Source organism: Macaca mulatta, chromosome X (genome assembly GCF_049350105.2).
Source record: "Macaca mulatta isolate MMU2019108-1 chromosome X, T2T-MMU8v2.0, whole genome shotgun sequence".
NCBI lineage: Eukaryota > Metazoa > Chordata > Mammalia > Primates > Cercopithecidae > Macaca > Macaca mulatta.
Window position 1 is genome coordinate 37504513 of NC_133426.1, and position 25958 is coordinate 37530470.

Below are 25958 nucleotides of genomic sequence, written 5' to 3' on the forward strand. Positions count from 1 at the left end.
GGTATATATTATTCTCAAGGACAAAATGGCAAATGATAATACAGAAAGACGTTGATCACTGGAGCAAGTTAGCTGGTGTGCAGACTGAGTGAGCAAGTGTGCAGACTAAGAAGGATCAACTTGCAAATGCTCATCAGAATTTAGCTTTTGTTATTGATTGTTTCTGGAGGGGATAGTACTAGTCAGTTGATATTGCTTCCTTTTCACGTGGGAGTTTGCTCACAGCCCACTGCATGGTATAGTGAAATCTCTTTATAAGCAAGATAGAGTCAGAAGCTTAGCGATGCACCTTATGGTTTTTACAACTGCTGCTACAATGTTCTAAACACTGTGATCTTTCCAAATGTGTTTTCTGTATTCGTTTTGTACTGTAGAAAATAATTCGCTATAAACTGGACTTTATAGTGTTTAAAGCAATGTTATTTATTGGCTTATTGCCCCTCCTTACAATACATTTATGTACAGTACACTTAATGTAAAACCTGTGATAATCCTTTGCCTTAAAATAAAATCTAATGCTAAATACTCAGTGTACTGATTAATAATTCTAAGCTACCAATTTTTTCTTTAAACCTAACCATGATGTCAAGTAAAACATTACACAAATACTCTGTGGAGTGTTGCTGCTGATTCTGTATTTGTGGCAGTGTATGTATCTTGGCCCAGGACATGGTGGCCTTCTGTGTTCTATAAATAGACATTAGTAATCCTTTTAGGGAAAGGGCCTGCTACCTCTCAGCTGCTGGCTGAATCTGTCCTTTAACTCATAAATGGATTTTCTCATGCCACATAAAAAACAGAAAAACAGCCCACCACATTCTCTCCCTGTACCTTTTTTTTGTTTTGATTCCTTTTGAATCTTGACATTCTATTTGTGTTTACATTATTTTCTTAAATAGAAAAATGCCAGAGATGTCTGAAGATTGAAATCCCCCAATTTCAACAAGGGAAGAGATCTTATAATTATTTAAGTCTCATCCCTTTATGGAACCTGAGTTTTAGAGAGATTTAGTGGCTTATCGAGGTCTGAGGGACGGGGGTGGGCTGAGTACATCCTGATATCAAGAAGATAGTGGAAAGTTCAATGGGCTAAAAGGAGTTTTGTTAGTCTTGGTGCTGGCACACCAATAAGCAGAGGTCTGCCTTGGAATAAAAAAACTGCTTCCTTATTAGGCCCTGATCTTTGCCCTGAATTACTTACAGTTATAGAGGAATACACTTTGTAGTCAGTTTTTCTGGGGGGTAAAGATTGGTTCTTAGGGACGATCTTTGACGCTTTTTCACCACTGGAAGCAATGCTTCAGACCACTGTATTTGGAAGACAAAGGGACATGCTCACATGGCACAGTGAAAAGTGAAATCTTTTCCCACTTGGTGGTGGATGCATGACAATATTCTTGCACTTTGAAAAGCCTATGTGTGGTCTGGTTATTTTTAAAAGACCGGAAACGCTGGCCCTTTGAAGAATCACGCGTTTCCTCGGCCAAGAAAATAGACTGGGCTAGAAAGGCGTCGGGACTCCAATTCTGGGCCTGGGTGGTCGCAGTTTTTCAAAGGGATGTGAACAGTTTCCCAAGATAGGACCCAAGGGACTCTAGGACCCAGAGGCTGCGCGCGACGCCCGCAGGGCCAACTATATCCTTTTGAGCTCCCGCGCCACTGCCTGAGCCGTCTCACGACGCGGGTTCGCGGCCCGCCAGGGGAAGGTCACCACAGAGACGCAGCCGGCACTGGCGAGCGAGCGAGCGGGCGGCGCACGGAGCGCGTGGGCGTGTCCCGGCGAGGCTGCGCCGCTCGCCCCACCCCACCCCACCCCAGCCAGGTCGGCCGCCCCCCCCAGGTCCAGCTCCAGAGCCCAGGCCGGTCGGCCGGGCCCGCGTGCCCTCGGCGGGCTGCGCAGAGCGCGGGAGCAGTTTGGGGCTGGGCATGCTGGGAGCCCCTCGAGCAACGGCCGCCGCCGCCGCCGCCACAGCCACAGCCACACAGCCACCGCCACTGCGTCCGTCCCCGGTGAGAGCCGCTGACGCGCGGAGATGAAATTCCCGGCCTCGGTGCTGGCGTCCGTGTTCCTGTTCGTGGCCGAGACAACGGCGGCTCTCAGCCTGAGCAGCACCTACCGCTCGGGCGGGGACCGCATGTGGCAGGCGCTGACGTTGCTTTTCTCGCTACTGCCTTGCGCGCTCGTGCAGCTCACGCTTCTCTTCGTACACCGCGACCTCAGCCGCGACCGCCCGCTCGTACTGCTGCTGCACCTGCTGCAACTTGGGCCCCTTTTCAGGTGCGTGCAGACACCCAGAGCCAGCCCCAGGCCGCAGCCCCGGTCCTGTGGCCTGATCCCTGGACCTGCTCGAGTGGAGGGAGGCGGTTTTCCTGTGTAGACAGGTGGCTGGGCCCCAAGCCGGTCCGCCATGCCCCTCAGCCCCATTATTCCAGTCAGGAATGGGACGAATCATGGTATAATGGTTATAAAGCTGGGGCACACTGAATTCCTGTTACATTCCATCAAATGAAATAGCCAACATTCAACTGAAATTGACCAACAAAAATGGCAGTTTCTTGTGCTTCAACCTCATTAAAGACATTGGTTTCTCTGGGGTCAAGTAGGCTCTGACAGGATTGGCTTTTGTGGTCACAAACCCTTGGGAAGTGTGTTCTAAGCTGTGGTTATGGGGACAGCATGTACAGGTGATTTAATTTTAATTTATCAAGCATGGAGCTTACTGTGTGCCAAGCACTGTTCTAAAAGCTTTAAAAATATTTAATTCTCACAGGGAAGTCAAGAAATCCATGCACCATTCTTTTCTCTTGGTGGCGTAATGAATATTATGGGATATGGAAACATATGGGGTTCTAGAAATGTCTTCCGGCCCTGGCGAACTTATAAACGTAGCCGTTAAAGCTGGTACACATGCACCATGAAGACAAAACTTGCTATGTGTTAAGTAAAGAAAAACTGTTAGTGACATTTCTGGAAATTCATTTTTATTAACACAAAGCAAGTAGAAATATATTGTAATAAAACAGACTGGCTTATCTAAGGAGTTTAAAATGTGTTGTTTTAGTACCTTTCATCTCTATTGGAAAAGTAAAACAAAGGCCGTCCATTTGGATTAGAAATAGGTTTATAATACTGAATTTTGGACATAGGCAACAGAGGAATTTGAAGAGATGGAAAGGCCAGAGAGACACCTCAGCTGCTAGAAAATTCAGCTAGCTAAGGACCTTTCCTACCAGGAAATCTCTCTCTCTCTCTCTCTCTCTCACACACACACACACACACGCACACACGCATACACACGTCGAGGAGCAAGATAAATTTTACAAAGTTATAATTTTTTTTTTTTTTGAGAAAAGGTCTTGCTTTATCAGTCAGGCTGGAGTGCAGTAGCAAGATCATAGCTCATTGCATCCTCCACCTCCTGGGCTCAAGTGATACTCCTGCCTCAGTCTCCAGAGGAGCTAGGACTGCAGGCAAGCGCCATCATGCCTGGCTAATTTTCTTTTCTTTTTCTTTTTCTTTTCTTTTCTTTTTCTTTTTTCTTTTCTTTTTTCTTTTTTTGTATTTTTTGTAGCGAAAGAGTCTCCCTATGTTGCCCAGGCTGGTCTCGAACTCCTGAGCTCCAGTGATCCTCCCGCCTGGGCCTCCTAAAGTTTTCCCTATGTTGCCCAGGATGATCTGGAACTCCTGAGCTCAAATGATCCTCCTGCCCAGGCCTCCCAAGGTGCTGGAATTACAGGCGTGAGCTACCACACCTGGCCATAACATTTTTGCACCTCATATTAAAGAAAACTGTTCCGGCTGACACACGAACTACTGACTTGTAGTTTACACACAGTCACAGCAAACTTGGTGAACAAGTTTCTCAGCCTCCAGAAGCTGCAGAATCCTAGAAAGGAAAATAAACAGGTACACTGGCAGGAGTGGGAGGTTGCTGCTGACTTCCTGATAGCTGGGGAAGAGTGTGGGGAAAAAGAGAGGGAGGGAGGGGAGTTTTAGAAGTCCTGGAACCTGGAGCCATTTAGTGAGGAGAGAGTTAGTCCTTTCTAGCCAGGTAAACCCTGTGATCCAGACTGTATTCCCGCTCAGTAAAATAAGTGTGATCTGACTTTGGGCAGGGCACTTATCATTTCTTAACATTATCTGTGAGAAGAAAACAGATAATGTTTAAGTGGAGTAACAGGAAAAAGGGGAACTGACATTTCTCAAAAGCTTCTTGTGCTAGATGGTTTGATATATACTTACATCCCTCAATTCACTGAATCCTCACCATGACATAGATGTAATTGTCCCCATCTTGTAGGTGAGGAAAGTGAGGCCTCACACTATGTTCTCAAGGCTCCTTAAAAAGAGCTAATTATGTTCCCTGTGCTCAGTGGAAGAAAGCAGAGGACTGTGTAGTACATTCTATTAGTAGTTCCATTTTAAATTAAGAAAAAGTTTGGTCATCTTGGCAATCCAAGTAAATGATAATACCCTATCACTACTGCTATTTAAAGTGTTTCTAAACACGAAGAGTAACCCAAGACAAAGCTAATAACATAATATATATAAAAACAAGATGACAAGTATAAACCTGAACTCAAGAAAACATACCAAGATGTTAAGAATAATAATTTCTGAATAGTGGGGTTATGAGTGATTTTAATATTCTGGAAAATATATAAAACCATATAATAAAACAATTATATATTTTTCTATATTTTTCAGTTTTTACAGTAAAAATATTTTAACTTTATTAAGGAAAGAAAACTTTTAGTGCTTTGAAGAGATAACGTCTCATCTATATATAAAGTTTCAACACTATAAAAATACCTATTTCCAGAAAGTTCTGAATGGGCCATTGTCTTGAAGCAAAAACAAAATAAAAGATAAAAAAACAAAACAACAGGCAAACCCCTTCCATCAACAAGGAGTCACTGATTCTAATGCAGCTGATTTATTTCAAGGAGATATTGGACCCATGACCTTACTGAGATACACAAAATGTGGTTCCAAGTCTCTTAGCTTCCAGATTAAAAGAAAAGCAGTTTGTTCTTGTGTATTAGCCTGACTTAATATCTTACTGGAATTTCTTCCTGCTGACTGTTTGATTCCATTTTAACTCTAAGACATCAACTTTACATAAAGATAAAAATTATTTCCCTCAAACAAAGGAGTGTCATGGTGATTCTTACCCCCTTCTTTATGGATTGGATTTAGTAATATTTCTAAATTGTTTTTTTGACAGTTTAATTCTTCTTGCCTTTGGATGAATACTAGCCAAACTTGTGTTTTTGCTAGGTAGATGCTGCGTTTGAGTTCATGCAGCACGATGGCCCAGTTAAACTGCAATACATTACACTAATGATTCTGGGCTAAATACTACTAACTAGGCTTTGCTCCTTCTTTCCTTTAGGGAGGCATAGGGAGAGCACCATATTTCATTTGTGTCAGTCTTGTATTTAAAATGGGAGTTACAGTTTTTATGATTGTTTTCACATTAAGCCTAAGTTTGAATGATACAAACTTTGGGTAATGCCTTGAATTTATTTATGATTTTGAGGAAAATCTTATTGTGTATTGTAATAGATACTCTAGCAAACCACAGCAGGGAAAAGATCTCTTACCTAAAACACAGAAACATTTTAAAAATTCTGTTTATGATTTTTTTACATTTATGCTAATTTTTATAAATTAATTGGGAGGAATAAATATAAATAAGTTACAAGTTCAAGGAATTCCCCTCATCTCTTTTTTATTACTGGTATAGTGAGGAAAAAAATGGTACATGAAAAATCTGCATTTACAAAATAAAGCCTAAGAAGTTCCCAAAACCTTTCCAGAATACTGCAAAATGATGCACCATAATATATCCTTCTACATTAAACTTTTTAAAGAATTTAAAATGTTAATAGTCTACATTTGAAGAGAATTTCTTTTTTCATTTGCAAGGTGCCTTTATATACAGTGTTTAATTTCATCCATGGTAAAGCCCTGTGAGTTAACTGTCATTATCTTATTTTTACAGTCCAGGAATTGAGGTTCAGTGAGATTAAGCAAGTGGCTTTTCAAAGGTTTTGCAGCATTTTCTATTTAACCAATTTGGGTTTTGTGTAGGCTTACAGAGCATGTGTGTCATGTGAAGATAATGTGGCTTATTGGAAATTATAGTATTTCTTCGGAAAAAGTGTTTTAATTAGGGTCTCTGGTACCACAGATTATTTATGCTGACATCCGCATGCATGATTTCAGCTAAGGAATAAGCTCCTTCTGCTATGATGCTTGAAAATGGGATAAAGTAAAAAATAAGGATCAACTTGCTGATTATCTACATTGGGGTTAGCAAACTGTACCCCACAGGCCTAATACCCCCATCACCTGTTTTTGTAGGTAAAGTTTTATTGGAACACAGCCTTGCTCATTGGTTTATGTATTGGCTACAACTGCTTTCACACTGCAGAGACAGAATCGAGCAGTTGCAACAGAGACCATGGCCTGCAAATAATAAAATATTTACTTTCTTATAAATACTTCACAGAAAATTTGCTTTCCCTTGGTGTAGATGCTACTGAAAAACTACCTTGAGTATTCAATTTTGATAAAAGTATCTGATTTCTGGCTTTATTTAGCCAACCTCTCAAGCAACAAACAAATAAAAAACCAAAAAATAAAAACAGATTTTGAGTAATTAGATGAGTCTTGCAGAATTGCAAGAATAGTAGTTTGTTTCTTATCAGTTTTCCTAACCTACAGTGGCAGGAGGTCTTGGGGCCTTTTACAAATGTATTAAACACCTATGACTACATGTAAAACTCTATGCTAATACAAATGTATCACCTGGGAAAAAACAGTGGCTTACAAGAGGTCTCACCTGAGCTTTAGGACCTTCTTTCATTTCCATCAAATGACCATGGAAGTTTTACTTTGTCTACAATTCTGCAGAATGCTTCCAGTTTCATCCAGCCCCTTCCTTGGCATCAGGAAAATTGCTTTCTCATCTGAACCCTCATTTCATTCATTCAGTTCTTAGCATGTGCTGGTATTTAATTTGTTTGTTTTAGTCTTTCAAAACTCTAAGCTTGATTTTATTATGCAAGTAAAACATTTTTTAAAATGACAGAAGGGCAGGAAACAGATTTGCACAATGAGGAAAATAAAAGCTCTCATTTGACTGCTCAGAGAGAACAATTCCTAATGCTTTTGTTGTATATCCTTACTAATATTTTTATAATGGCATGCTAGTAAACTGTCTCTTGGGGGAAACAAGCCCTGATTTTCAGTGTTTGCTGATTTCTCTAATGCGTATATTCCCATCATGATTGATCAAGCTACCAGTTGTTTAACAACTGGCTCACAAAATTCCTATTTAACAGTCTGCTCTCCTGAGTCAGTATGAGCCAGCTCAAACATTTCACTGTTTATATGTATGTGTGGGTATGTGTGTGTAATCTGTATATATTTCTTATATATGTGATTTTCTTTTTATAAAAAATGTAATTTAAAATATATGATTCTATTGTAATTTGCTTCTTCCACATACCAAATATGGTAAAAATAGGTAGCCTGGTCAACATAGTGAGACTGTTTCCTCACAAAAAATAAAATTAGCTGGGCACAGTAGCATGCGTCTGGAGTCCCAGCTACTTAGGAGGCTCAGGAGTGAGGGTCCCTTGAGGCCAGCAGTTGGAGGCTGCAGTTGGAGGCTGCAGTGAGCTATGATCACACCACTGCCCTCCAGTGTGGGTGAGAGAGTGAGACTGTCTTTTGAAAAAAATTTATATATTGGTATTTGTACTTCTATACCATTGATGTTAAGGACTGTATAATGTTTCATTGAATTGATATATTAGGATTTATTTAATTATTCTTTCATTTTTGGGACCTTTAGAGTATTCCCAGAATTTTGCTATTATACATAATGCTATGATTTAAATTGTTGCAATACATTTTCTTCTAAGTGAGATCATACGTGATAAAATGTCATAACTGAAAGTGCTATATAAATATTAATTTTCATTATTTATTATTCTTATTGTGCGTATGTCCCACTATCCCATTTAGATTGTGAGTGCCCCCGAATGAGGCAGGGGTATCCAGCTGTCTGCATTCCCCACAGCACTTAGTAAACTGCATCTGCATTCATCTCATATTTGAGAATAAAGATGATTATCAGTTTATTCTGTTTTTGTTTTGTTTTTGTTTTTGTTTTGTTTTACATTTTTGAGACAGAGTCTCGCTCTGTCACCCAGGCTGGAGTGCGGTAGTGCAATCTTGGCTCACTGTAATCTCTGCCTCCTGTGTTCAAGCAATTCTCCTGCCTCAGCCTCCCAAGTAGGTGAGACTACGGGGGTGCACCACCACGCCTGGCTAATTTTTGTATTTTTAATAGAGACGTGGTTTCACCATGTTGGCCAGATTGGTCTCAAACTCCTGACATCAGGTGATCTGCCTGCCTCAGCCTCCCAAAGTGCTGGGATTACAGGCGTGAGCCACCACACCCGGACAGTTCATTCTGTTTTCTAATCTTTGTTGTGGTCAGTGGTCCAACAGTGTGAAGTTGCTAGGCCTCATATAGCCCTCAGTGATTAATTTGAGTTTTCCTTCAGAGAAAATTCAGTTGGACATGCTTGGGATTGAACTTGTGGCCTGAACTTCACTGACATTATTTCCAACTGAAGAAACTGGTCTGTGTGGTTTTACATATTTTCATGTAATACATTAAAGTGTTCTTGACCCCACGGGACAAAATGTCGTACACAAATCAACACCCCCACACACCCACACACACCATGCACTTTCTTTATCCTAGCAACAAATGAAAAATGGTATTAATCACAAAATATGTCCACTTTGTACTCACCAGAAAGGTTCCTGCATTTCCTCTCTTACGTCAAGCTTTGTTTTATTATTTCAAACTATAAATACATTCCAGTTGCCGTAGTCGCCTCAGGGTGACAGTATAAAGTTAGCATTATAACATTAACATTCAATGAAATAGATGAAGCCATTAAAATCTTCTGGCAGCATCATAAGGTTGTTATAAAAGTGCATGTTAGAGGAGGGACAAAACGTCCTTTAACAAGTTATAAACCTACGGCCATGAGTATTTTTCTTACTCCTAGGGAAAACACATTTTTCACCAGAATTTTATTATGAAAATTTTCAAACACACAGAAGAAAAGTTGAAGGAATTCTATAGTGAATGCCCAAGTACTTACCACCTAGATTCTACAATTAACATTTTGTTTCACATATCTATCCATCTATCAATTCGTGTGTGTGTGTGTGTGTGTGTGTGTGTGTGTGTGTACTTCAAAGTTAATCACAGACCTCAGTATTCTTCCAGCTTCAGCATCCATATTTTTACCTAGAGAGGAAATTCAGATGTTAAAAGCCAGGTATTCTCTCAGTCTGGAAAGGTCACTGATTAAGTCTCCATCCCTAGGTGGGACTAACTTTAGTCCTGCCCTGTAAGGACAAATGAAAACAGAGAGATAGGTAACATGTCGTGGTCTCCCAGTGAAATGCTAGATGGTAAGCTGCCTTGTGCTGGAGGATTTCCAAGCCATAGCTTCTGCTTTAACTGGGGTGGTTTGGGGCATCTTTTGGATGTGGAACACACACGTATGTGCGTGCATGCATGCAGTCACACTGTATTATCATTTTTCACAGCAATATGACAAAGTGGGCATTATATCTGCTTTATAGTGGAGGGAATATACTGGGGTGGGGATAGTAAGTGACTTGGCTATGGCTGCACAGCTAGTATGTGTCAGGAAGGAAAACTGCACATTATTTCTGTGACCCTGGAGCTGGAACCACTTTCCATTCTCTAAGATATTTCCTTGCTTCAGTGGCCTTTGGTGTTACTTCTTCATTTGGTTCTCATACATTCCCATTGGCCTCTTGGAAAGCCTCAAGAGGACTGCATATGGAGAACTGGTCCTTGGAGTGGTTGATTTAGAAGAGTGACTACAGTTCAGAGTAGTCAAGTCAAGTCTTTGAGAATCAGGCTAAAGGTAAGTAGGATGAGCATGGAAAGTCAGAATCCTGTCTGTCTCTAATTATTATGACTTGCTGATTTGTTTTCAGGTGTTTTGAAGTCTTCTGCATCTACTTTCAGTCAGGCAACAATGAAGAGCCTTATGTCAGTATCACCAAGAAGAGGCAAATGCCAAAAAATGGCCTCTCAGAGGAGATTGAGAAAGAGGTGGGCCAGGCAGAAGGCAAGCTAATCACCCACCGATCAGCGTTCAGCCGGGCATCAGTGATCCAGGCTTTCTTGGGCTCAGCCCCTCAGCTGACCCTACAGCTGTACATAAGTATCATGCAGCAGGACGTCACTGTTGGAAGAAGTACGTATATTTTTAATTTCTGCCTGCATTTGGGGATCAAAATGAGAAGCAAAACATAGTTTATTTTGTTTCAAAGGAAATTTGTTCTTAAGTGCATTTAATTCTGAATCTATGTTCTAGTTACTATGTTCAAAACTCAGTTAAAATAACAACATTTATTTTGCTTATGACTCTGCATTCTAGGCAGGGCTCAAAAGGGTTACCTAATCTGTGATCCACTAAGGATCAGCTAGGGTGGCTCAAAGGTGGGGGGCTAGAATCTATTCATGGCCTCTTCATTCACATGTCTTGTTGCTCACATGTTTTGATATTGGCTGTTGCTGGGAGTCTCAGATCTTCTCCATTTGATTTCTCTGTGTGAGTGAGTTTGGGCTTCCTTAGAGCATGGTAGCTGCTTCCAAGGGTGAGTGTTCTAAGAATGAGGGAAGGCCAGATGGAAGCCGTATCAGCTTTTGTGATCCAGGCTTGGGAGTTGGGGCACATCACTTTTGCTTCCTTCTCATTGTTGAAGTACTCAAAAGTTCTGCCCAGATTCAAGGGAAGGGAGAGGGAAGCCAACTCTGACTCTTGTTGGGGAATGGTAGAGTTCTGGAAGATCATGTGGGACCAAAAATACCACTGTGGCCATTTTTAGAAAATATAGTTTACCAGAGGCTGAAAATACAGCTACTGGAGGCTGGTCCTCTTGGGATTTCACTCTGTCTTTCAGTGCTGGTTCTCAACAAGTTGAGACAGTTGGCTTAACAACTTTGTGGTGAATAATGGAACAAGGCTACTTTCCTGTCTTCTTAGATTTGTAATAGGTATATCAGTTTATAAGTCAAGACAATGTTCTACCTTTGGGCTATTCTCACATCATCAAAATAAGAGCAGATTTTGGTTAAGTTTAAAAAACAACACTATTTGCATCAGAGTCAAGATTTTATTGAAAAGCCTACAAATGAGAAGTGGATACCCTCCCAAGTATTAATATTATGGGTAAATGAAAACTATTATGGTAAGTTTTATTATGGGTATACAAAATGATTTAAAAGCCTTAAGTTGAAAAAATACATGTTTAAGAAAACATTGAATATAAGAAAGACTTATTTGTTTTACTTCACTCAGTTTTATCCTCTTTCTACCTATATTTCAGACTGGCTGGTAATAATTCTAGTCAGAGTCACAGGATACTTACATGTTGAGCCATCTCCCTTATCCAGGTTGCCTGATTGTGTTTCTTAAAGTATGAGTCAGGATCTCAAGTAGAGATCTTGAACCTTAGTGGATCAACATTTATATGGAAATACTTTCCACAACACCTGGTAGGGAGTAAAAGCTCAATAAATATAGCAGCATCCATGTTCCCTAAGGAATTATAACTGGAATGGGTCTTGACCAAACTGCATGCCACTATACTCTTTTTCCCAGTTTATTGTTTTTCCAAGTGGCAGGGATACAGCAATAAATCAGATGTGATGATAGCCTATTTGATTTTTAGAGGTAGATCCAATTTTTTTACTCAAGTTTTTTTAGTGACGATTGTCTCACAGTTGAGGGGTTGGCAAACTACATCCCATGGGCCTAATCTGGGCACTGCCTGTTTTTGTCAGTAAAGTTCTATTGGGACACAGCCCTGCTCTTTCATTTATGTATGGTCTGTGACTGTTTTGGGACTAAAACAACAGAGTTGAGTAGTTGCAATAAACATAATGTGGCCCACAAAGTCTAAAATATTTACTAACTTTTTACAAAGAAAGTTTGCCAACCCTTGTTACAATTTTTCAGACATAATTCTGTTCCGGAAAAATCAGATCTATCTTATAAAATGTCAGTGTCACAATGGATATCTGAAATGTCCCAAAAGAATTTGGAAAACCATAAGTCCTCTGAGAGTTAAATGATAAATCAAATAGCTATGGAAAAAGGAAGTGCGCATGGTCTTGTTAAAAAGATAGATGGCTGCCATTTATGCAGGTCTTGACTAACCCCAATCACTGCCTTAACATATATAAGGAAGGATTATCTCACTCGGAAAGGGTAAGACCCTTATGAATGGAGCATGGTCTAGGGTGTGTCACAGAGGCAAATGTTGGTAGTGTCTGTCATGTGGTTAGAAATGTATTTGGTGCAAGGAACAAACACCTAACTGTAAAGTTAACCTAGAGTTTATTTTTCTTATCTAACTAGATATTGGAAGTAGACAGTTGCTGACATTATTTCAGCTGCTCAATAGTGGCAAAGTTGATGTCCCTGCCAAGCCATTGGCCTTTTGCTTGGGTTGCTACTACAGTTCCAACCATCATAGCTACCTTCAAAACAGTAAGAAGGGCTGAAGAAGGAAGGGTAGATATCTTTCTCTTTTTATTAATGAATGTAGCTTTTCCATGAATCTCCCTAATAGACTTTGCTTTGTCTTCCTCCTTTTATTAAAAACTATAGCTTTTCCAGAAATCTCTCTGACAGAAATGACTTTAGGTCTCTAACCAGAACTGATCAGTCATTTAGCTTCAAGGGATGCTAGGAAAGCCAGGTCTAGGAATGTTTGCCACCAGTGGTTTAGACCAGTATTCCTCAAACTTCCCTGATGATGATTAGAGTTACCTGGGGGCTTGTTAAATATATAGATTGCCAGGATTCATCTCTGGAAACTGTGATTTGCTGTGTCTGGGATGGGAGCCAAAATTATGTCTTTTCTTTTTATTTCCCTTTTGTTCTTTAAACAAGGGCTCCAGGTGATTTTATTATCAATAAAGTTTGAGAACATTGGGTTAGACTAGTCATGGCCTGCATGTGGTTGGGCCCATGACCACCCAAAACAAAACCATGTTCTCTTAAGATAGTGAGAGGAATGGAAAATGAATAGGCAGCTGACAGTGTCTGCCACATCATCTAAATGCAGTCCAGACCAATAGAAATGTGTCCCTCTTGACAGAAGGACATAGAGTCCATCACAACCTGACCCTATTCAGCATTCCAATTCTGTAACTCTCTCCTCTCTCACTGATTCTGTGCTCATTGAGCAAACATTGATGGATTTGGCATTAGCAGAGTTTGCCGTGAGGGAGAGAAGGGAGAGCCAGCTACATGGTCACTGGAGAGTTATTGTTTTTCTTCAATTGCAATACAATTTATATAACATAAATTTCACCATTTTAAGTGTACGATTCAGTAGGTTTCAGTATATTGACAATGTTATACAATCATCACCACTGTCTAGTTTTAGACATTTTCATTGCACCGAAAAGTTTTGGACAATTTTAGACATTTTCATTACATCAAAAAGAAGTCCCCTATTCATTAACAGTCACTCTTCATTTCCCTTGCCCCTAGCCCCTGGCAACCTACTAATCTACTTCCTGTCTCTATAGATTTGACTATTATGAATCTTTCATATCAATGGAATCTTATGCTATGGGGAAGTTTTCTTTCTCATAGTCAGTGAATAATGGACACTGTGTCTGTGAGCTTCAGTCTTGGGTGAGTTTGGACATCCTGAGATTCCCTGAGTCTAGTCAGTTCTCAGCAAGGGCTTGCTCAAGTCTGAGGATCTTGGAGGATGGGTTGGGCTGAAGCCTAAGTGAGCACACCAACGTTACTGTGCTTTGTGAAGGCCCCTGCAGCCTGCCATTTGGCTTGCCTGTCCCTCACAGTACCCTTCTCTATTCCACTCAAGGTGGTAATGTTGGTAGTAAAAATGACTGTTTCATGAACCCTTGATTTGTGGCAGGTACTGTGATAGGCATTCTTCTGTTTCATTTACACAGTGTCCCTGAGGTAGATAATGTCTCCATCTTACTAAAGAGGGAAATTGGGCCAGGCACAGTGGCTCACACCTGTAATCCTAGCACTTTAGGAAGCCAAGGTGGGCAAATAGCTTGAACCCAGGAGTTTGAGACCACCCTGGGCAACATGATGAGACCCCATCTCTACAAAAAATACAAAAATTAGCCGGGAGTGGTGGTGCATGCCTGTGATCCCAGCTACTTGGGAGGATAAGGCGGGAGGATTGCTTGAGCCTGGGAGGACCTTGGCTCCAAAAAAAAAAAAAAAAAAAAATAGGAAAATTGTACTCATAGCCTGCCAGAGGAGCCAGAATTTGAGGTTAGATTTGTGTGACTTTATTTATGGACTCAATGAGTATTTCTTGGGTGTGTTCTGTGTTTTAGACCCTATACTGGTCTCTGAGGATAAAGTGGTGAATAAGGTAGACAGGCCCCAATCATCTCCGAATAGGATATATAAACATCAGACAAATTATTAATCAAATGCATAATTTATTTAAGGTAAATCCTGCAAAGTGAAAGATAAGTAGCCTCTCTGAGGGTATGTTGGGGGGTGTCTAACCGAGTCTGGGAAATGAGACAAAGGTTTCCAAAACTTAGGTTTAAACTGAAAACTGCTAGATGAAGAAAAGAAGCCAGATGAAGAAAAATCAGGAAAGAGCATCCTAGGATTTCAAGTTTTATTCCAGAGGCAATGGGAAGGCACTGATGAGTTTTAAGTAACAAGTCTCATGATCAAATTTAGTTTTAGAAACTGATTACTCTGCAAAATGGATTGGAGGAGAGTGAAGGAGGAAACAGAGAGGCTAGGAAGTGGGCTACTATAGTTGTCAAGGTGAGAATAATGGCCTGGACTGGAATAGTCAGAGTGGATTATTGGAGCAATATTAAGAATGCGTAAATGGAACAATGTGTTGATTGATTGGATATGAAGGTGAGGCAGTGAGAGATGTCAAGAATAATTCCCAGTTCCTGATATGGACTGTTGTAGCCATGGATCTCCATTTGTCTTGGTAGTGAAGTAGCAGGTTTGCAAGGTATATTTTACTTTCAGTTTCAGGCTTAAAGAAATGAACACATTTTAAAGATTCTATTTAACTCATGAGAGAACAAGCAGATGTTCGGACCAGCTTATAAGATAACCCAAAGGACAGATGTAGGAATATTGACTAGAGATATCAAAATGAGTATGTAAATGGAAGTAAAACTGGTTTTATTACAGCATGAGAAGGGTGACATTTGAACCTCTACTGTACAAGACATTGAGCATGTCTGTTAGTGACTTACAGCTTATAGAGGAATGTAAATGAGCTCACTGGCCATACAAAGCTAGAATCACAGAACCTGGATTGGCGTAGTGAAGACAGGACAAGGTTTTGACTGAAACACGTTTTTTGTTGTTGTTGCTAGAATGTTTAAGTCAAGTATAAAGTTAGACTTTCCTCAAAAAGATGGTCCAGTTATTAGGGTGAGCAGGTTCCTGTCAGAGACATTTCGAGGCCAGGCTTGATCAGGGCTCAGTGGACACCAATAATATCACAAAGTTGAGGTTGTCATGAAGGCAGCTCCCTGACCAAGGAGGGCCTGGAGCACAATGGGCGGGAATAAGCACTGGTACCTGGAGAGGCTCAGGCTAGTGGGAAAACCGACGAGGGCTGATCAAAACAAAACTCACCAAGACCATGTGAGGGCAAAAAGGAGCCTTAGAAAGGAGATTCTTCCCTGCTCCACAAAAGCCTAGCTGTAGCTTCCTGTTAGCCACATGGACGGCTTTCTGCAAGAAGGTCAGTATTCCCAGTGCCTGAGCTCATCCACACCTGTTCTCCTGGCTGTTATTCTCTAGTATCTGATGGCCAACATCCTGGAGCAGGCAGGCAAGGAGGCCCAAAACAGCTGCAGGGTGCATATCACCCCAGAACACATGGAGAGGGCCATGCACAAGGATGAGCAGCTCAGATGCCTCTTGGAGGATGTACCCACCATCAGGTTGATGAGGTGCCCCAGCCCGAGAAGGAGGGATGCTTGGGTCTCCGAACCTGGCAGGACTTCATCAACAATTTCATCCAGCCTCAAAAATTTCCATAGATGAGAGACTCCAGGCTGCTGCCATCAGCCCATGCTATTAAAGTCTTTAATGACAATGCCCCTGACTTCTCTCAGGTTCTCCCATTTTGGGTTGTAGGTGTCTCTGAGACATCTAGGAGAAGCTATCCCATAGAGAGCTGAATAGGTGGGGTGTTTGAATCAGTGATTATAGAAGGGGCAGTTTCCAGTGGTGTTGGTGAGAGCACTGGCCCTGGTGGGAGGAGCTGACTGGGGATAAAGATATAGAGACTTCCTCATTGGCTTTGAACTGCAAGGCCTTGTGAGGCCAGGGAGTTGCTGGGGGCCTCCTAGGCTTGATAAATTCCTGACCTGATGCTGGAACCTGGGGTGGAACTGCAGACTCTGACTGAGGTGCGGGAGGCTTTATTCAGAATAGCAAAGGTCTGAAGTCAGAGGGCAGTGGCCACAGGGGTGGGTGGAGAGGGGCACACTGCATACTGGCTGGCATGAACTTCATGGGACAGGCTTTACATGGAGATTGAGGAGTGATGGGGAAAACACAAGGAAAAATGCAAAAAAAAGAGAGTTTTGGTCATGTTATTTTATTTATTTATTTGTACCCTGCCTCATTCCAAAAAAGACTTGAGACAGGGATTAGTAACTGGTACTATGACACTTTGTTTGGAATATATTCTTCTATCCTCTTATGGACACTGTTAAATTAAGTAGTAACATTATATAAAAGCTCTCTGGCCTAGGACATGCAATCCAATCGTTCTTAATGGTTACAAAATATTACAAAACTTATTTGTTAATGTATTCCATTATAAACACAATTATCAATCGCATTCCCAGAAAAAATAATGTGTGTATGATCATGTATTTCATAGAACAGCATAGAGTTATCAATGGCCAAAAACAGGTTCAAAGGTATACAAATAACCTGTGTAATTCTGTCTCGAGTGATGGCCTCTAAAGCATGTACTGTACTTTTTTTTTTTTTTTTTTTTTGGATGAAGTGGGTGATGCTACTGCCATAGCTACCACCTTTATTCAGTTTCCATAGACCCTCCAAGTTATCTTTTCCAAAGATAACTAGCTTCCAAACCATGTTCAACTAGCTTCCAAACCATGTTCAAAACAGCCTTCATGAGCATGTACTATACTTTTAAAAACTTGTGCTCTGAACTGTTTAAAAAAGGTGTCACATCAAGTGTTGTAGCAATCTGTCCCCTTGCCTGTGAATGTCCTTATTTTAGATTTTCACCCGTTCTTTGGATCCTCTATGGCCGCATTCTGCTGCCTGCTGGCCAGGAGGCTGCTCAGCCAGATTCAATAACAGATCAGACAACCTGGGTTTGAGATCCTAGTTCACCACTTTCTGACCATGTGGTCTTGGACTTTCATTTACTCCTGCTGGGCAGGCTTGCTCATGTGTAAAACAGCGGTAATAAGAGTCCCTTATCTTTAGTTTTCCCAAAGATTGGGTCCACTTGGGATATGCACAGTGTGACCCCTAATAAACAGCTGCATCTGTCTCCTTCCCTAACCCCAGACATGCAGGCAGGCTTCCCCGGGGTACATCTGGGCCTGGTTCTCAGGTTACTGTTGGGCACTTGGTCCACTGGCTATGAGAGCCACATCCTGCTGAACCCTGTGGAGAGACAGGAGAGTGCCTGGCAGAGGAAGAGCCCTTCCTCTTTGTGTCCCCTTTGCTCCTCCTGCCTTGTGACTCGCCCTCTCTCTGCCTCTTTCTAAGCAGAAGGACCCAGCTTGCCCTTTGACTAATTCACAGGAGTGTCCCGAGAATGAAGTAAATAGCGGTCTCGTGTTTAAAAACTAGGCTGTGAGAAACCCATGTCCTGGACACAAAGATATTTCACTTCGGCCAGGGGAGGGGGCGCTGTCGCCATGAAGTGATGAGCTGAAGGAGACTCCCCACCTGGAGTTGCTAGAGAGAGGCCTGCTTGCAGCTCAAATGCACAGAAGAGGAAGCAAGGAGCTGGGCTAAGGCTGGGAGTGCTCCATGGCTCTCCATAAGGAATCATGCAGTGGTGGGGTGAGCAGCTTGACAATGAGGTGCCTCGAAATATGAGGTTCAGTGGACATGATATGGCAAGAAAGACTTCTGGGATTTAGACAAGCACATCTTCCACATGGCCCTAAGGACAACCCTGACACTGCTAATCTCTAATATATTATTTCCTAAAGCACAGTCTACAAAGTGGCATCTTACAACTCAAACTGGATGGCGGATAGGTTTGCTAGTTCTAAGCAGACATCTTAAAAGAAAATTAATAAGCTGGTAGCATTTGAAAATCAATAACATTTTACCTGGAAGTCTGGATTTCTGGCTCTCTTGAGAAGTAGAAATGAGGGTATACATGATTACAGTCACATAGAGATGACTAGCTACTGCTCCATGAAGACTGGACCTCTGGTTTGCCACATTCCTTCCACACTCTTCCCTATGAGGTCCTATATTTGATCCACTTCATTAATTTATAGTAGTTGTCTGATTAATGGAGATACTTGAGTTTGTTACTTTCACTATAAATTAATTACAAGTCCACAGTATTCAGAACAATCGATCTCATTTAATGAAGTAGTATATTGTGCAGTGCTTCTCAAAATATCATTGGGGTAGGACCAAGCAAACTTCCTTGTTTTTCTTGTTCCAGTACATTGTGAACTGATATGTGGTTGTATTACTAGTATGCCACTCATATTTGACTTGTCATTCGAGTTTAACAACTGCACTGGTATACACCTTGTTCAAAAAGTGAGCCCACTAATTTAAATGTGGCTAAATCAGATGTATACAGATTCCTTAATGCCAGCTCTCAATGTCCATACTTACCGTAACTGACTGGTAACAGACAGTTCATTGTACCAGTCCTCAAACTTCTTAGATTTAGATTTTAGATTTAGATTTAGATTTTAAATCTAACGAAAAGCAGTAAACAGGACTTGCAGTTGGTATTGTTTCTCCTTCAGAGTCTTCATGAAAACAGATTTATCCCTCTTATATTTAGGACTTTAGCATAATACTGGTGAAAATGTTGCTGAACTACTTCTGTTAAACCAAAAAATATTAAGGAAAACAGTTAGCATCAGTGGAGCATGTTAGATGTAAGATTGTTGAGTTCTGAAATGTAGGATAAAAAGAATTCACCAAGGCAACTGTGAAAGGGAGTCTTCGTGACAAGAAGGGACAACATACTGAAAGAAGAGGCAGAACTGGGTTCTGGTCTCCTACAGTGTAGTTTACTTGGGGGCCCATCACTTTCCAGTGAGGAAAATGGAAAAATTGTTTCAAAGATCAGCTAGAAATGTATAATTATGACTGTGCTCTTTTCCTAGCAAAATATTTCTATGGAAAATGGGTACATAGGGTTCAGAGGACATGATTCTTTTAGGGTCTCCATTATACAGCTGAGGCCACTGAGGCCCAGTGATGGTAATCAGTTCTTGTAAAGTCACATGGTGAGTGGGCAGCACAGTAGAATGATGGCCTGGGGCTCCTTCCTCTACTGTATCCTGAAAAAGGGGTCTCAAAAGAGAAAGTGTTTAATGTTCTCCTCTGAGAAAAATAAGCTAAAGTCTTCAATACCAAGGTGTTAGGATCTCTTGGATTTCTTGGGAAGCACTCAATAACTCAGTCCCAAGAATATTCATTTGTGCTTTATTTGGGGAAGGCCAGACAAATTAGGAGAAAAGTGCTGATTTTATAGTATAAGTCTTTGGACTTTGCAAACCTAGGTCTTGTTCCACTGGACATTGTGTTAAACTGTGTTATGAACACAAATATGTCTCAGTTAAGGTGTTCCAGTAATTCTGATCTGTCCACTAACCATTGTCTTAAATGTGGCAATGTGATGGCATGAGAAGCCTGTGTTCAAGAGCCTAGTCTTTGAAGTACTTGAGGTACTGACCTTTTTCATGGTGCTCTAAGACAATCCTTCTTTGCTGAAGACAAAAATCTCCCTCCTGTAGCTGATTGTAGGGCCTTTAGGGAAGCATCAGTGTAAATCAAAAACTATCTGAGAGCCAGGCATACTGGCTCATGCCTGTAATCCCAGCAACTTGGAAGGCTGAGGCAAGAGGAACCTTTGAGGCCAGGAGTTCAAGATCAGCCTGGGCAACATAGTGAGACCTCCGTCTCTACAAAAATATTTTAAAAATTAGCTGGATATGGTGGTATGTAACTGTAGTCCCAGCTACGTGGGAAGCTGAGTTGGGAGACTCTCTTGAACAAAGGAGTTCTGAGCTGCAGTGAGCTACAATTGCACCACTACACTGTAGCCTGGGCCACAAAGTGAGACTACAATTCTTAAAAAAAAAAAAGTATCGTCCGGGCATGGTGGCTCACTCCTGTAATCCCAGCACTTTGGGAGACCGAGGTGGGTGGATAGCCTGAGGTCAGGAGTTCGAGACCAGCCTGACCAACATGATGAAACCCTGTCTCTACTAAAAACACAAAATTAGCGGGGCGTGGTAGTACATGCCTGTAATCTCAGCTATTTGGGAGGCTGAGGCAGGAGAATTGCTTGAACCCGGGAGGTGGAGGTTGCAGTAGGCTGCAGTCGCACCATTGCACTCCAGCCTGGGCAACAAGAATTAAAAAAAAAAAAAAAAAAAAAGCATCTGGAGATGATAGAGACTTAAAGTGCCTATGGTTCACTTACGACTTGTGATAAAGTGAAAAGTCCAGTAGAAGTACATAACAAAAATAATACAACTGAAGAAGAAATTGTGACATACAAAATAAGATAATAAAGCCAATGTAAAAAAGTTTTGAACAAAATGTATGTCAGCATAATGATTAATCATATTTTGAAGTAAGTCTATGGTAGATTCTAGACATCTGTATTTTACTAAACCTCCATAAAAAGGTTTGATGTGCATCCTCAACTTAAAAAGCCGTGAGGGAAGATGCTTCATAAAACTTAAAAGGAAAGTTGTGACTAAATAGTTTTAGAAATCTACTGAAATGATGACTGTTAATACCATAATTTTGTTGCCTAATATCATGAAGGAAAGCACTAGCAGGACTCTGATAATTAGAAACATACTATGGACAGTGGGGGCACTGACAAATCTCTAGGAACTTCTCATACAATCTAGAACTTCTGAAATGTTTATACTAATAATATATTTCATATTCAGATTTTATCTAGGGAAGGCTGAGTACCTCTTTTCTTTTTTTTCTTTTTTCTTTTTTCTTTTTTTTTATACAGGGTCTCACTCTGTCACCCAGGATGGAGTGCAGTGGTACAATCATGGCTCACCATAGCCTCAAACTCCTGGGCTCAACCATCCTCCCCACTGAGCCTCCCAAGTAGGTGGGAATACAGGTACACACTACCATGCCTGGCTAATTTTTTTTTTTTTTTAAGAGACAGGATCTAACCTATGTTGCCCAGGCTGGAGACCACCTCTTTTGATTTTACTTTTTTCCATGCAACTCATCAATACTAACAGCAGCAAAACTAATTTTATCTAATATCTATCTTTTTATAAAGTGAAAGAACAAATCTTTCCTATTTTCTAGGTACTCTGTTGGACATCTCAAAGATAAGTCTAAGTGTAAAAGATTTATAGAGTTTCATTTTATTTCATTTAAACTTTTGAATTTTATTTTGAAAGGCAAAATTGCTAGGAGATTTGAGAATTAAGTTAGGATCATGGGTGGCTGAGTACATGAATGGTTGTAGCTTGGCTATCTGTTAATTAAAGTGACAGTACAATATTTGGATAAACATACAAAAGACCTTAATACATTCTTAATGGAGAACTTTTTTTTTTTTTTTTGAAGAGAATAATCAAGGGCAAGATAAAGTTATGGAAAAAAAGTGTTATTGTGGTAAGATGCAGAATCCCTACTTTTAGGGCAGGATTACATAGGTAATATTTTAGGCTAAATTATGACCCCAAAGATATTCACTTTCTACTCTCTGAAAGCTATATATGTCACTTTATATGGCAAACGGAACTTTGCAGATAAAGAGATTGAGGTTGGGAGATTATTGTATTGTAGGTCATGTAGGTGGGCCCGGGACAAATGTTCGTATAAGGGAGAGGCAGCAGCAGGTTTGATCACAGAGGAAGAAGACAATGTGAGGAGTGAAACAAGATGCTGCACTGCTGGCTTTGAAGATGGAGGAAAGAGGCAGGAACCAAGGAATGCAGTTGTAGAAGCTGGAAAAGGCAAGGAAATGGATTCTCTCCTTGATCCTCTGGAGGGAGCATGCCCCTGTTGACACCTTGACTTCAGCCCAGCCAAACTGATTTCAGACTTCTGATCTCTAGAACTTTAAGACAACAAACATTTGTTGTTTTAAGCCACTGTGTTTGTGGTAATGTGTTATGGCAGTTATAGGAAACAAATACACGCCAAAAGTAATCTTTTACAACCTTTTATTAAGAACAGACCAATACTCCAAGAAAACTCATTTTCACAGAAAAACTAATTATAGATTTGTTTCAATGAAATATTTGCTTTTAAATAACCCACTATTTACTTTGACAGTCTCACAAATAAACCCATCAAAACTGAGCCAGATTTGGCAAAATGTTAACACAAAACTGTGTTCCTTTTCAGACTCTTTCTGCAAACCTCCTACAACTTTCTTTATTCACTCAGGTTTTATCCTTCACCATTCTTCCTCATTCCCATCCTGGAACAAGTCATTTTTCTTTAGAACAGAAATATACATTTTTGCCCATAATAAAAATTTCATTATCTTGAGATTCCTAGTAATCTCATTCACTTGTATTAATAATAACTTTTAAGCAGCTACTTGTATTTCACAAAGAAAACCAGGGAGTAGATAATTGTGAATTTCTGTCATTTTAGCAGCCTAACCAATCTCATGAATATACTTCACTGAGCTTTATCCAGCCACATACTTCCCTTATTTAATTCCACAGTGTGGCAGAAATGAAAATGTTCATTTACAGACCCAAAGATAAAGCCTCTTTGTGGCATGTACGAATAACAAGCAATGGTGTATAAATGAAAACTGTGCTTACTGATCAATTTTTCAGAATTCTGTCTTACTTAGAAATGATCTGGAAAGCCAATGAATAGCCAAGATCTTCAGTTATCTAAAAATTTTGGAAATGCTCTTCAAGGTAACATACTATACAACCTCATTACTATGGAACTACAAATTTATCAGAACAGTGATTCAAGTTGCTTAAAAATAGATTTAAGTTTTTAAGTCATTTTAAATATTTGACAGGAATAATTCTAGCTCATTTGATCAAAAAGCTGTATAAGTTTAGGAAAAACATACCCAAGAGTATAAAAATATATGCTTGTATTAAATATGACACTGATAAATCAGAGATGTTTACATTAAACTCAAAGTCTTAAACTAGTCTTATTTGCCAAAGAGTTACATAAATTATATAAATCTGAATTCTTAAAATGGTTTTGAGTTGGTTTCTAGGATAATATATTTTTTAGACTAGCACATTTAAAAATCAATAGTACAATTTGCGTATTTTAGGAAATTCTAGTTATATTCAATTTATGTAAGCAGTTATTTGTCTAGATATGCCAATCAGAATAGAACTCCTTTAATTTGGGAGACTTTATAATCTAACGTATTAATACTGTGCATAGGTAGGAAAACATTATACACTCGTACAATCAGAGTGAGGATATTACAGACATATAGACCTACAGCTAGAAATAGAGTTTGTAGCTTCAATTCTTCAATTTCAGGCATGGATCAAGATTGAACACAAAATCAGAAAATCTCCCCAGTCCAGATTTTAATAGCTCTTTTCCTGTCAAAGGGCATGAAATTCTTAAATGATTTGAGCTTAGAAAAATAAACTAACAAAAAGGGTGACAAACCAGACTTTCTGTTGCCCGTCACCCAATAGGGACTAGATTTCTCTAAACCATGGATGTACTTAGATCTCCAGATTGTTAGACCTTAAAATCGGATTTCAAACCATTTCTCTCAATGGTAAAGGGGAATAACTTAACTGGTTGTAAGTGAACCAGAACAAAATAGAAACACAAAATTTGTAGAGAGGATTTCAAATGAGAAAACGAGGGTGTCAACAAAGCTCTATTGGTGCTCTGGATTCACCTATGAGAGCGAAGAAAGGACATGCCTAGGCTTTAACTGCTCACGAGGTGCACTTCCTTGTCAGCAATGTTTACCTGACTCTTACAGGTGAATCAGTTGGACATCTTGTTATGACTTCCAAAGTGGTTAAAATATATTTTTCAAAGGGTAAAATTATGTTGCTCATACAGATGTGAACCTGTTGTTTACGCATAAGGAAATGAACAGATGTTATGGCCAGGCGTGGTGGCTCACACCTGTAATCTCAACACTCTGGGAGGCTGAGGTGGGTGGATTACCTGAGGTCAGGAGTTTGAGACCAGCCTGGCCAACATGGTGAAACCCCTGTCTCTACTAAAAATACAAAATAAATAAATAAAATAAAAGAGAACCAACTAAAGATTATTTAGAGTTATCAAAATAAGTATGTAATTGGAAACAAAACTTCTTGTATGACATTTTGAGAGGGAAGACAGTTGAACCTGTGTTGAACAATGCATTTTGCAGTATGTGTCAGTGACCTGTCAGATAGCCTGTATCCTAGAGTTGAAAAGCAACAAGACCAACAACAACAACAGGAGTTACATCGCCCCACAGAATGCGGAAATGCCGGTGCACAGGCCTGAGTGCCACCAATTCTTTAGGGGTGGGACAGTCAGTCTAATTGACATGTCCCAATTCAAGAAGAATTGCTGATGCCTGGGTTCCAGAGCCTGGCAGGGCTCCTCACAGCCTCATCCATTGGCAAAATCACTCATTTGAGGAAGCCCCATGCTGTTGCCATCAGCAAATTCTCTCAGAAAGTTTAAATCCATGATGTGTTTCTGACTCCTCTCAGTTTCTGTCATTTTTAGTTGGAGGTGTCTGTGGGACATCTAAAAGAAGACATGCCATAAGAGATTTTTAAGATTTAGTATGGAGGCAGGAATGGCTGTGTAGCCTGGAGAGATACATAGGCTGATAGCAGGCTTTGGATGCTCTGAGACGTATGTCCATGCATCTGTGGTGAAAGATTCTGTGCACGTTGCCAACATCCTATCTTGAGCATGTGTCGCAGCACATACTGCAGCGTTTCTCTTCCTTTCTGCCACAGGCCTTTCTCCTCTGGCAGGGAATGCAACTCAGGTACTGATGAGAAGTGTGGGTAAGGTAATGCCCATGGGGCCACCCCAAACTAAGGGAGATGGTAGTTGATGGATAAGACCTCAGCCTGTCTGTCCTTTAGATGGATAATTTGGGGTACAATTTACACAGTCCTCTGTGGATCTCCAGTGGGAATGAGCCTCATTTGCCACAGTGGTAACCAGTTTAAAAATGTAGTCTTTAGTAGCCTTGCTTCCTCCCCTCTCCCACTTCCCACCCAACTCCTTCATTCTGCTTTCTAGGCTTACCTCCCAAATGAACCACCTGCACCCAGATGCGTGCCTCAAGCTCTTCAGTTTGAGAGTAGTCATCTAAATAGAGATGATAATTTGAATCACAGTGGGCCAGGCATATGCAGCTGTGAAAAAGAAAGCTAGGTTCATCCAGGGACAATTTCAGTCACAGATGATGTGATAGAATTGAAGGGTAAGCATGTTTGAGGTTTGTGCTAGAGAATGAATGAAGTTTTGCACCAAGTATTCTTAGCTGGATGTGGGAAAATAGAGGATTTGTTTCATTGGAGGACTTGGTAAAAATTTAAAAAAAACAATCGTAGTAGCTCTTAAGCAAGCAAGTCAGA

General features: G+C 40.4%; 1 protein-coding gene across 1 annotated transcript in view; it reads left to right on the forward strand.

The window, feature by feature from the left end:
• The first annotated feature begins 1639 nt into the window (after window positions 1–1639).
• XK (X-linked Kx blood group antigen, Kell and VPS13A binding protein) overlaps window positions 1640–25958 on the forward strand; it is a 45184-nt gene continuing 20865 nt past the window's right edge. Inside the window, exons 1-2 of the mRNA XM_001083067.5 lie at window positions 1640–2278; window positions 10073–10335. Of these exons, the coding sequence (XP_001083067.1) occupies window positions 2034–2278; window positions 10073–10335 (508 nt within the window). The 5' untranslated portion in view covers window positions 1640–2033. The remainder of the gene's footprint in view (window positions 2279–10072; window positions 10336–25958) is intronic.